The sequence below is a fragment of the Leucoraja erinacea genome, chromosome 2, assembly GCF_028641065.1.
Source record: "Leucoraja erinacea ecotype New England chromosome 2, Leri_hhj_1, whole genome shotgun sequence".
NCBI lineage: Eukaryota > Metazoa > Chordata > Chondrichthyes > Rajiformes > Rajidae > Leucoraja > Leucoraja erinaceus.
The window spans coordinates 51,455,099-51,467,950 of NC_073378.1; the positions used below are offsets into that span (position 1 = coordinate 51,455,099).

General features: G+C 44.3%; 1 protein-coding gene across 1 annotated transcript in view; it reads left to right on the forward strand.

Annotated features, from left to right (window-relative positions):
* hacl1 (2-hydroxyacyl-CoA lyase 1) overlaps positions 1 to 12,852 on the forward strand; it is a 103,169-nt gene that overhangs the window by 21,916 nt on the left and 68,401 nt on the right. Inside the window, exon 9 of the mRNA XM_055656747.1 lies at positions 1,513 to 1,648. Within this exon, the coding sequence (XP_055512722.1) occupies positions 1,513 to 1,648 (136 nt within the window). The remainder of the gene's footprint in view (positions 1 to 1,512; positions 1,649 to 12,852) is intronic.

The window sequence follows — 12,852 nt, forward strand, 5'->3', positions numbered from 1 at the left end:
GTTTTGGTATGCCCATCAAACGTTTCAGGTTAAATGGGACAATGTTGTATCTGCTCCATTCTGTGTTAGTAACGGAGTGCGGCAAGGAGGAATTTTGTCTCCTATTTTATTTAATGTTTATATGGATGAATTATCAAATCAGTTAAATAGGTTAAAAACTGGCTGTCTTGTGGGCAACACTATTGTTAATCATCTTATGTATGCAGACGACCTGGTCCTGCTCTGTCCATATAGTGCTGGGCTGCAGCAGATGTTGAAGGTGTGCTCTCAGTATGGCCTTGATTATGACATAAAGTATAACGCTAAGAAAAGCCGCATAATGATAGTTAGAAGCGCTGAGGACAGGAAATCAACTTTTCCGACCTTTTATTTGTCAGACAGTCCTCTTGCTGTGTGTGAGGAAATTAAATACCTAGGTCATGTCATATCCGATGACTGGACGGATGACAAAGACCTCTACCGACAGCGCTGTAAAATTTATTTTCAAGCTAACATACTTATAAGGAAGTTTTCTATGTGCTCTGACTCTTTGAAGTGTTCCTTGTTCAGAACCTATATCACACCATTATATACTGCTCAATTGTGGTCTAACTATAAGAAAAAGAGTATGCAGAGGCTCAAGGTAGCATACAATGATGCAATGAGGTTGCTGCTTCGTGTCCCTAGGTGGCATAGTGCCAGTCAATTGTTTGTGTCCACTAGAGTGCCAACCTGTGAGGCACTCTTAAGACAGCTGATGTTTAGTTTTATGTGTCGCCTGGACAAGTCAGAGAACCACATAATTGAAGCCCTAGTCAGCCCTCTGAAAAGCTGCTATAGATTCACTTCTAGGCTAAGATGGCATTGGTGCAATAGCTTGTATATCTTATAGGCTAATATGCAATTTTTAATGTATTTTTTGTATCTCCTTATACTGTATGATGTGTTATATGGACCTGTGTCTGAAATAAAGTTTTATTATTATATACCGAGGTACGGTGAAAAGCTTTTTATTGCGTTCCAACCAGGCAGTGAAAAGACTACATGAATACAATCGAGCTATTCTCAGTGTACAGATCATAGTTAGAATAAGAAATGATGCTGTTGAAGTAGAGGTTTAAAAGAGTGGAACGATTGTAATGAATGATTGCAGATCTGCTTCTGGGACCAGCACACAGGGAATCGTCCGATTTGGGCGCCATCATTGCTCCCTATCCAACTCCAGCATCCCTTCTCACACCCTCTCACGGTTCTCATCTGATGTTCTCATTCCTTGAAACTCCTGAACGCGCAACCCGCCCCACCACTTCCTGAGTCCTGGAAAGATTCTGTTTTTGTGCATAAAGTCTACAATCTACTGTGAACCATGATTTGTGCCCAATGCTTTTGATGCACAAAAAAAAAATCTGCAGCACCAGTGAGCTAATGCAGCCTTACAGAGCACAGAAGAATTGCATAGCTCCAATTTTGGTAAAAATGGTTATATTGGTAGCATTCGCTCACGGATACAACATTTTCTTTAATTTCTTGAAGGTGCAGCCTATTCTCATGCTGAGGAATGTATTGGGAAGCTTGTTGATGTCTGTGGGTTGCCATTTCTGCCCACTCCAATGGGGAAAGGTGTGGTGCCTGACGACCATCCACATTGTGTCTCTGCAGCCAGATCCAGGTCAGTGTCTGAAAGAAAGCTGATATGTTTATGACTTTCAAAAGCAACTCGAGGCACATGCTGAACATTGCGCAAAGCATAAAACCTCTAATTTAGGCCAGTTCAATTTGCTGTGCATAGAATGTCTAATCCAAATTGTACACTTTATACTAATATTTGCCATCTTGTTGCCGTTGCTAACAGGCTCATTGCCATTAAATTACTTTAGCCTTAATTGATCCATTCATATCACATTCACTGAACATATGCCCTTGCCATATGCACACATCAAGCATGCCAGACTAATGCTATCTTTTGTAGAGGCTGTGAATTTGAGTCTGCAGATTCCTTCTGCCATGTTTCAGAATTACAGTGGGGAGACTTCAGCTGCTCCCGAGGCTTGCTTCTCAGTTAGCTTTGCCAGATGGCGGGAATGTAGCAGATAGTTTGTTGTTGTACAAAGTCAAAAGTACTAATGTTAAGAATAACATCATGGTTCAGCGATTCTTCAAACTTCTCATTGAGTCACAGTTACACAGCATGAGCACAGGCACTTTGGCTCAACCTGTCCATGCTGACCAAGTTGTCTGACTTGGCCTGTTATGAATATTGATTTCTCTAACTTCAAGTGACCCTTGCATACCCACTGTCTCCGTCCCTCCCCCACCCTAGTTGCCGTAATAGTTTTACTGTTGTCCTGTTGAGTTCCACCATTTGTATAAATAGTTATCATCTACCTCACCGCCAACATGGACCATTGTGGGTTCCACCTTCCCTTGATCATCGGTTTTCAGGTTAAATGGCTTTCATTTACCGTCAATATCTCTTGTTTCCCATTCCCTTAACTCTCAATCTAAAGAAAGGTCTCCACCCGAAACATCACCTATTCCTTTTCTCCAGAGATGCTGCCTGACCCACTGAGTTCCTCTAGCTTTTTGTGTCTATCTAAGTTCTCCAACAGAGCTGGTCTCACTTGCCTACATATCGTTCCTATCCCTCATTTTCTATCCAAGTGTTTTTAAATGTTGTAATTGTCACTACCACTTCCTCCGTCAGCTTGTTCCAGGGCCCTACCATTTACCGTGCAAGTCCTGCCCTGGTGCAGCAGTAGAGTTGCCAGAGATCGAGGTTCAATCCTGACTACGAGTGCTCTCTGTATGGAATTTGTATGTTCTCCCTGTAACCACATGGGTTTTCTGCAGGTGTTCCGATTTCTTCCCACATTCCAAAATCGCGCATATTTGTAGGTTAGATGGCTTCTGTAAATTGTCCCTAGTGTGTCTAATTGAATTAGCGTATGGGTGATCGTTGGTTGGCGAGGACTCAGTGGGCCGAAGGGCCTGTTTCCACTACTATTACTATTCTATTACTAAACTAAACTAAACTGCAACACCCTGCACTTATCTGAATTAAACTATATCTGCCATTTCATGGTCCATTGGCGTGGTTAATCATTATTCCATAAAAATTGTAGATAACCACCTTCACTGTTCACCATACCACCAATGTTGATGTCACCCTGTAACGTGCCAACTATGCCACCTGCATTGACATCCAAATTGATAATATAAACTTCCGACCTTCAAGCCAATTTTCTACCTAATTGACTTACTCACCCAGGTGGCTAAATGACCTTGTACTGGCTATATCCATTCCATAATTCGCCTCCGTGTGTTTGCTGTTGATACGTAATAGTTGCTGTAATAATATTCACAATAGTCACCTGGTAAGGCCATTTGAATTTTGAATCTTGGACTCTTGAAGAGAAAATCCTGCGATTTATTGTTGAAATATCAATATTTGAATTTTCTAAAATTGATTTTTATTCATTAAACTTTGATCTGCTGTCAATCACCCTGGGCTGATTTTGCTGTAAACTGAAGTTTTCATAAATGTTAAAATGTTTTTAATCTTAACAGTTTGGTTGCTTTATTTTATGTTGCCATCATAGTAATTTTGAATTTGTAATACATCAGAACCTTAAATTTGATTGTTGCCATTGATAAGGGAAAGTGTAATATTTGTATGGTAACACTACTTGTCAGGATAATGGTCATTGTTGTACTGAGCAAAGTGCAATGCATGCACTCACACGCATCCTCACATCCAGAGTATTGTCATTACTTCATTTCAAAAAGAACTTTTTAGCAGGGCAGCTCATGCAGTCAGGGTTGTCTTTTGAAAATTATGTGCATTGATATTCCTTGGCAATAACTCATTTTAAGTACTGAAGATGTAACTATTTACCATATCACAATCTGTAGATTTTCACATTGATATATGTGTACAGACAGCCATCATCGGGACTAGATGGTGTAGCCTCCTGAGTATTTGCATTAGCTTTTTAAAAAAAATCATCTATGTTCCCTAATAGTCATTTAGTGGAGAAGATGACAGTTCTTGATTAACTGCCTGAAGTCAAGGCTATAGCAATTCATCTGATCTAATTATATCCTCCCCTGTTTGTCAAACATTGAACGTTAAGGCACAAACATAACTCACTTTAGCTTTGTGCATGAGGGAACAGGCTATGTGAGATTTGGTATTGTGAAATAAGAAAGAGTTATTTAACGATCTGGAAGTTAAGGGGCCTTAAGGAAATGTGAACCATAGTTAGATTGAATTTCGTATGTATTGAAAGTGATTTAGTCCGATTTGAAACAATTCCCTTAAATCTAAATAAAGAAAACCTCAATGAATGAGGTGTGAACTGCCTCTGATAGATTATGATATTTACTTTGCATTAAGATGTGAATAAGATGTGAACAATGTTTTGTATGGGGTTTAGACAAAATATAAAACCCTTTTAGGAGAAAAGAAACCAAAACATGAAAACTGTTCTTGCCTCAAAAGACAAAGTTTAAAATGTTGCCACAAAAAGTAGCAAGCAAGAGGATTGGGAACATATCTGATTGCAGAAAATGAGGGCCAAGACATTGATTGGAAAAGGAAGTTGTAATGCTAGAATACTTGCAGAAACCATTAAAAACTAATTGCAAGGAGTCCAGTCAAGAGTCAAGAGAGTTTATTGTCATGTGTCCCAGATAGGACAATGAAATTATTGCTTTGCTCCAGCACAACAGAATATAGTAGGCATGAATACAGAACGTATCAGAGTGTCCGTATACCATTATATAAATATATACACACACCAATAAATAATCAGATAAATTGCAAATAAACAGATAATGGTCTATTAATGTTCAGAGATTTGTTTCAGTTGAGTTTAATAGCCTGATGGCTGTGCGGAAGTAGCTATTTCTGAACCTGTACGTTGCAGTCTTCAGACTCCTGTACCTTCTACCTAAAGGTAGTGGGGAGATGAGTGTGTGGCCAGGATGGTGTGGGTCCTTGATGATGCTGCCAGCCTTTTTGATGCAGTGACTATGATAGATCCCCTCGATGGTGGGGAGGCCAGAGCCGATGATGGACTGGGCAGTGTTTACTACTTTTTGTGGTCTTTTCTGCTCCTGGGAGCTCAAGCTGCCCACGATGCAACCGGTCAGCATGCTCTCTACTGTATACCTGTGGAGGTTAGAGAGAGTCCTCCTTGACAAACCGACTCTCTGTAATCTTCTCAGGAAGTAGAGTCGCTGATGTGCTTTCTTAATAATTGTATCAGTGTTCTCGGACCAGGAGAGATCTTCAGAAATATGCACGCCTACGAATTTGAAGCTCTTGACCCTTTCCACCATCGACCCGTTGATATCAACGGGACTGTGGGTCCCCATCCTACCCCTTCCAAAGTCCACAATCAGTTCCTTGGTTTTGCTGGTGTTTAGGGCCAGGTTATTGTTCTGGCACCATTTTGTCAGTCGGTCGATCTCACTTCTATACTCTGATGCGTCCCTCATCAGTGATACGTCCCACAACAGTGGTGTCGTCAGCGAACTTGATGATGGAGTTCGCACTATGACTGGCTACGCAGTTATGGGTATAGAGTACAGCAGGGGGCTGAGCACGCAGCCTTGGGGTACTCCCTTGCTGATTGTTATCGAGGCTGACACACTTCCACCAATACGAACAGTCTGTGGTCTTTGAATGAGGAAGTCGAGGATCCAATTGCAGAGAGATGCGCAGAGACCCAGAGAACTGAGAGCTTGGTAACCAGCTTGAGGGGATGATTGTATTAAATGCCGAGCTATAATCAATGAATAACAGCCTGACATATGAGTTTTTGTTGTAAGAAGGCAAGATTAGTAAAGGTTAAGATTCTGAAAGGAGTCCAAAGAAGGGTCTCGACCTATCCATGTTACCCAGAGATTCTGCCTGACCTGCTGAGTTACTCCAGCACTTTGTGTCTTTCCTTTGCAACTGTTAACATGGGTTCCTTACAGACAGGACAAATTGTATTGGGAAATAAGGAAATAGCAAAGAAATAAAACAAATATTTTAAACAAATCTGTCTTTACCAAAATTACCTTTAATGTTGTGTTGGTGAAATTAATGGAGCCATTAGGCAATATATCTCCAGGACCAGTGGCGGTACAGTGGTCATAGGGTCACACAATGTGGAAACAAGCCCTTTGACTCAACTTGCCCACACTGACCAGGGCTCGTAATTAACGGTTGCCCGGGTGCCAATGGCCACCTACAGTCCCGCCGGGCAACCTAAAAGTCGTGCCATCTTGCCCGGCTTGGCAAGCACCGGGACACCTATCGTTCAACTCTGAGCGGGCTCCCCACTCGGTCTCTCTCTGTCACTCTCCGTCTCCGCTCGCCATCCGTGTCCAGGCCGCCGGTTCTCCGCTCTCTGCCCGCTCATCATCCGCCGGCAAGGCAGGCCGCCTTACACATGCGCACTACCATGGCCTGCACATCCTCCCACTGCACATGCACACAACCACAGCCAGCACATCATTGGCCGTGGTTGTGCGCATGTGCTGGTTGGCGTTGGCTACTTTCTCCCTCTCTTTGTATTGTGGGAGATCTGGCCGCCATTGCTGTCCGGTCGGTTGCCTCCTCGCCACGACTGCTGAAAACCAACGCAGAATCACTCCCTGGAGCTGGAGTAACTCCCTGGAGTAACTCTTGCTTCTTGGTTTCCTGGTCCTCCAAAAATATTCCAAATGGAATTTAAACTGGAGTGGACTCACCTCCACCAAACTCCAAACCCTGAACAATAACAGCCTATTGCACTTTGTTTATTTATTGTGTATATATATGGTATATGGTATATAGACACTGAACCTTTATCTCCTGTTCTGTATTATGTTTACATATTCTGTTGTGCTGCAGCAAGCAAGAATTTCATTGCCCTATCTGGGACACATGACAATAAAACTCTCTTGACTCTTGACTTGGACTTAAGCAAAAAAGGGTTCTTGGGGGAAAAAAAAGCTACCTTAAATTTTGTTGCGTCTGGTTGGTTAACTATGGCAGGGTGAAGACCATTCGATGCTTTATTTGTGCGGGGGAACTCCATGGAGCAACCAGCATCTCTGGATAGAAGAAATTGGGTGACGTTTCGGGTGGAAACCCTTCTTTAGATTTCCTCTGGTTTTAGTGTTTTTAGTTTAATTTAAAGATACAGCGTGGAAACAGGCCCTTCGGCCCACCGAGTCCACGCCGACCACCGATCACCCGTACTCTAGTTCTATCTCACACATCAGCGACGTAAGCCAAGAGTGTTTTATTTTCTCACGTCCCAGTTAGAACAATGAAATCCTTACTTGCAGCAGCACAACAGAATATGTAAACATAGTACTCTGTAAACAATGTTATAAACCAGAAAATAAATCATATGAATATATAACTAATTGTGTGTGTATGTAATATATATACCCACACACACACACACAATTTCCCTCCTGGGATTAATAAAGTTCTATCGTATAGTATTGCGTATGTAGAAAGGAACTGCAGATGCTGATTTAAACTGAAGATAGACACAAAAAGCTGGAGTAACTGAACAGGTGCAGACAGAATCTCTGGACAAAAGGAAAATATTACATTTTGGGTTGAGTCTGAAAAATATTCCTGCACATCTTTGGAATGTGGAAGGAACCAAGAGCACCCGGAGAAAACCCATGCGATCAAAGGGAAAAGGAACAAACTCCATACAGACAGCACCCATATTCCGGTTCAATTCTGGGTCTCTGGCACTTTTAGGCAGCAACTTTATGGCCAATGTACTGCCCCATAGTCTTGAACTGAATTAAAACATACAGTAGCTGTAAAGGGGGACATAGCATCACTTAGAGATTTAAGACTGAAAATGGATAGTTTATTTTTTTTTTAGTAACCAAAGTTATCAAGTATAATATTTTGTGTGTTGGAAAATAAAATATAGTGGCACAGCTGGTGGACTTGCGGCCTCACACGCCAGAGATCTGTGTTCGATCCTGTCCTCGGGCACTGTCTGTGTTGAATTTGCACATTCTCCCTGCAAGCATGTGGGTTTCCTCCCGCATCCCAAAGAGACTCATTGGCTTTGTAGGTTAACTTCTCTCGGTAAGATTGCCCCTAATATGTAGGGAGAGGGTGAGGAAAGTGGGATAACAGAACTTGTGTGAATCAGTAGACAAAATTGCTGGAGAAACTCAGCAGGTGAGGCAGCATCTACGGAGTGAAGGAAATAGGCGATGTTTCGGGTCAAGACCCATTCTTCAGACTGATGTGAGGGTGTGGGGGGGGGAGGGGGGGGGGGAAGAAGAAAGGAAGGGGCGGAGACAGTGGGCTGAGGGAGAGCTGGGAAGCGGAGGAGAAAGCAGGGACTACCAGAAATTGGAGGTCAATGTTCATACCGCTGGGCTGTAAACTGCCCAAGCGAAATATGAGGTGCTGCTCCTCCAATTTACGGTGGGCCTCACTCTGGCCATGGAGGAGGTCCAGGACAGAAAGGTCGGATTCGGAATGGGAGGGGGAGTCGAAGTGCTGAGCCACCGGGAGATCAGGTTGGTTATTGTGAACCGAGCGAAGGTGTTGGGCGAAGCGATCGCCAAGCCTACGCTTGGTCTCACCAATGTAGAGCAGCGGATGCAATAGATGAGGTTGGTGGATGTGCAGGTGAACCTTTGCCGCACCTGGAAAGACTGCATGGGTCCTTGAATGGAGTCAAGAGGGGAGGTAAAGCGAGAAGTGTAGCATTTCCTGCGATTGCAAGGGAAAGTGCCAGGAGAGGGGGTGGTTTGGGTGGGAAGGGAAGAATTGAACAGGGAGTTACGGAGGGAGCGGTCTCTGCGGAAAGCCGACAGGGGAGGAGATGGGAAGATGTGGCCCGTGGTGGGATCCCGTTGGTATACAAAAAAACTGGAAACAATCAGAGGGTGACGCAGCATCTATGGAGCGAAGCAGTAGGTGACGTTTCGGGTCGAGACCCTTCTTCAGATTGATGTCGGGGGGGTGGGGGGGAAGAAAGGAAGAGGCAGAGACATTAGGCTGTGGGAGAGCTGGGAATGGGAGGGGAAGGAGGGAGAAAGCAAGGACTACCTGAAATTGGAGAAGCCAATGTTCATACCGCTGGGGTGTAAACTACCCAAGTGAAATATGAGGTGCTGTTTCTCCAATTTGCGGTGGGCCTCACTCTGGCCAAGGAGGAGGCCCAGGACAGAAAGGTCGGATTCGGAATGGGAGGGGGAGTTGAAGTGCTGAACCACCGGGAGATCAGGTTGGTTATTGCGAACTGAGTGGAGGTGTTGTCCGAAGCGATCGCCAAGCCTGTGCTTGGTCTCACCGGTGCTGATCATACGCTGAACAATCCAATCACATTTTTGTTTGGAAGTGGAAAGAAATAATAGAAATTGCTTTCTTTGCAACTTGTAAAAAGAGATGAGATACTGTATTGTAATTTTGCTGCATGTCATTGTGGGATATCATGTCTTGATTGGTGAATATGTTTAGTTTATGACTTTATTTGAAGCAGAAATAATATGTGAATGCTTCATTGAGCATAATTCCGACTGGTAACTATGCATTTTGTCCAAGCACATTATCGCACGGGTCATGCAAGCCGTCTTATATAACCACCTAAACTGTCATTTGGCAACCTAAAAAGCTGCCTAGGTTGTCTGGCTGGAAACAGAGAAAAAATGTTGTGAGTTGACCAACATGTCCCATCTAAACGAGTCCCACCCTCCTACGTTTTGCCAATATCCCTCCAAATCTGTTCTATCCATGTACCTGTCTAATTGTTTCTTAAACATCGCAAATAGTCCCTGCATCACCAACTTCCTCCGGCAGCTCGTTCCGTACACCCACCACCTTTTATGTGATAAATCTACCCCTCAGATCATTACTAAAACTCTTTGTTTGTGCCGGCAATGTCACTCTGCTCTTTCCTATATTCTTCCAAACGCTAGGCCACAGCCTTCCATATTTCACATATTCTACTCTGATGTTTCCCATCGAAGCAAGAAACATCTTCCTGTCGCATTCCGACCTATATTTCCGAAGTTATTCATGATCTAAAGTTTCAAAAAAACCCAAAACCACTTTCTCAGAGAGTGATGATGTCACAATGCCTCTCACAGTGCACCAATAACAATGGGCTCTCAGGCTGTCCAGGCCCTGGCGCTGCTCTACCATCTGGGTAGGTCTTGGGGCAGGGAATGGGAGTGAGGGGAGGAGGATGAGGGAAATGAGATGGGGTAGGGTCTCTACCCTCCTCCCTCTCTGCCCCTCTCTGCCCCCTCTCTGCCCCTCTCCCCCCCTCTACCCCCTCCACCCCCTCTCCCTCTTGCCCCCCTCTCTCGGTCTCTTCCTCCCTATCTGTCTCTGCCCCTCTATCTGTCTCTTCCCCTTCTCTCTCTGCCCTCCCTCTCTACCCCCCCCCCCTCCCCCCCCCCCCCCCCCCCCCCCCCCCCCCTCTCTGCACCCCCCCCCTGACCCCCCCCCCCCCACCCCCCCCCCCTCTCCCCCCCCCCTCTCTACCCCCCTCTCCCTCTCTACCCCCCCCTCCCCTCCCCCCCCCTCTACCCCCTCTCTACCCCCTCCCTCTCCCCCCCCCCCTCTCCTCCCTCTCTACCCCCTCCCTCTCTCTCTACCCCCCCCCTCCCCCCCCCCCCCCCTCTACCCCCGGGGGAGGCGGTTCAGGGACCAGCCCTCCACTGTGACGCCACATGCGCCCCCCCCCACCCCACCCTCCATGCGTTGGGGGACGGGACCCAACGGGTCCCACTTGGTCTAGTTCTTATTAAATCTTTCTCCCTTCACCTTAAACATACGTCCTCTGGTTCTTGAATCCCTTACTCTGGGCAAGGGACTGTGTGTCTACCTGATCTATCCCTCTCATGATTTTATACATCTCTATAAGATCCTTCCTCATCCTCCTGTGCTTCAAGGAGTTCCAGCCTGCTCAACCTCTCCCTATAGCTCAGACCTTCTGGCAACATCCTTGTAAATCTTCTCTGTACCTTTTCCAACTTGACAACATCTTTCCTGTAACATGGTGCCCAGAACTGAACACAATACTCTAAATGCGGCCTCACCAACGTCCTATATAACTGTAACATGATCTCCCAACACTTGTACACAATACTCTGATCGATGAAAGCCAATGTGCTAAAAGCCTTTTTGACCACCCTGTCTACCTGTGATTCCACCTTCAAAGAAATATGTAACTGCACTCCTAGATCCGTCTGCTCTACAACACTCCGCACTGCCCGACCATTCACTGTGCAATTCTTCACATTTCTCTGTATTAAATTCCATCAACCATTCCAAACCTCATCTGACCAACCGATCAAGATCCTACTGCAATTTTTGACATCCATCTTCACTATCAGCAAGATCACCCACTTTTGTATCATCTGCAAACTTGCAAATCTTGCCATGTACGTTCTCATCCAAACCAGGTGACGAACAGTAATGGGCCCAGCACAGAACCCTGCACACCGCTAGTCACAGGCCTCCTGCCCCTTCCTTCCATGAACCCAACTTTCTATTTATTCAGCTATCTGTCCTTGGATCCCATGTGATCTAACCTTCCGGAGCAGCCTACCATGTGGAACCTTGTCAAATGCTTTGCTTGAAGTCCATATATACAACCAGGGCAGCGGAGTCAATACCCAAAACACCCGACACTGACTCTTTGATTTCTTGTGTATCCGACTCCGACTCCAATCCCTAGGTATAATAATTCAAAATATGCTATGATGACATTACACAAGATGGCATTTCATAAGAACGACATAAATCATCAGGCTATCTTTTCTAGTTTTTTTATTTGTATAGATAGAGAGTAAGAGAGAAAGAAAAAAAACCAAAAGGCATGATCAAGAAGAATGGAATAATTTACTAATAATACATCATTGGAGATAGGTTTGTAAATTATAAAGTATAACTTTTCATCTAATCCTGAGTTCAAGCATCATGCTACCTTTTAAACCCATGTCCTTAAAGTTTTGAGTCTAATGGTTGTAGTTGTGCTATTGTGGCTTTTTTATTGTTTATTCTTGAAACAAAAACATAATTCATTATACTAAAAGAATAAAAAAATTACATGAAGGCCTGTGACAAAATTAAAATTCCATTGAATTAAATAAAAATTATAAAAGCTTTACTCTTAAATTTAATAAACGAAGTACACAGGTATGAGCTAAATGGCAAAATTATGACCCAAAAAAATTCTCAAGTGCAATAGACAATAGGTGCAGGAGTAGGCCATACGTCCCATCAAGCCAGTACCGCCATTCTATGTGATCATGGCTGATCATCCACAGTCAGTACCCCGTTCCTGCCTTCTCCCCAAATCTGCTGACTCCGTTATCTTCAAGAGCCCTATCTAGCTCTCTCTTGAAACTTTCCAGAGAACCAGCTTCCACCGCCCTCTGAGGCAGAGAATTCCACAGACTCACAACTCTCTGTGAGAAAAAATGTTTCCTCATCTCTGTTCTAAATGGTTTACCCCTTATTCTTAAACTGTGTCCACTGGTTCTGGACTCCCCCAACATCGGGAACATGTTTCCTGTCTCTAGTGTGTCCAAACCCTTAATAATCTTATATAAATATCTTTCAATAAAATTTCCTCTCATCCTTCTAAATTCCAAAGTATAGAAGCCCAGCCACTCAGCATATGACAGTTCCGCCATCCCGGGAATTAACCTTGAGAACCTATGCTGCACTCCCTCAATATCAAGAATGTCCTTCCTCAAATTTGGAGACCCCCAAAACTGCACAACATACTCCAGGTGTGGGCTCACTAGGGCCCTTGTACAACTGCAGAAGGACCCCTTTGATCCTATACTCAATTCCTCTTGTTATGAAGGCCAACACGCCATTCGCTT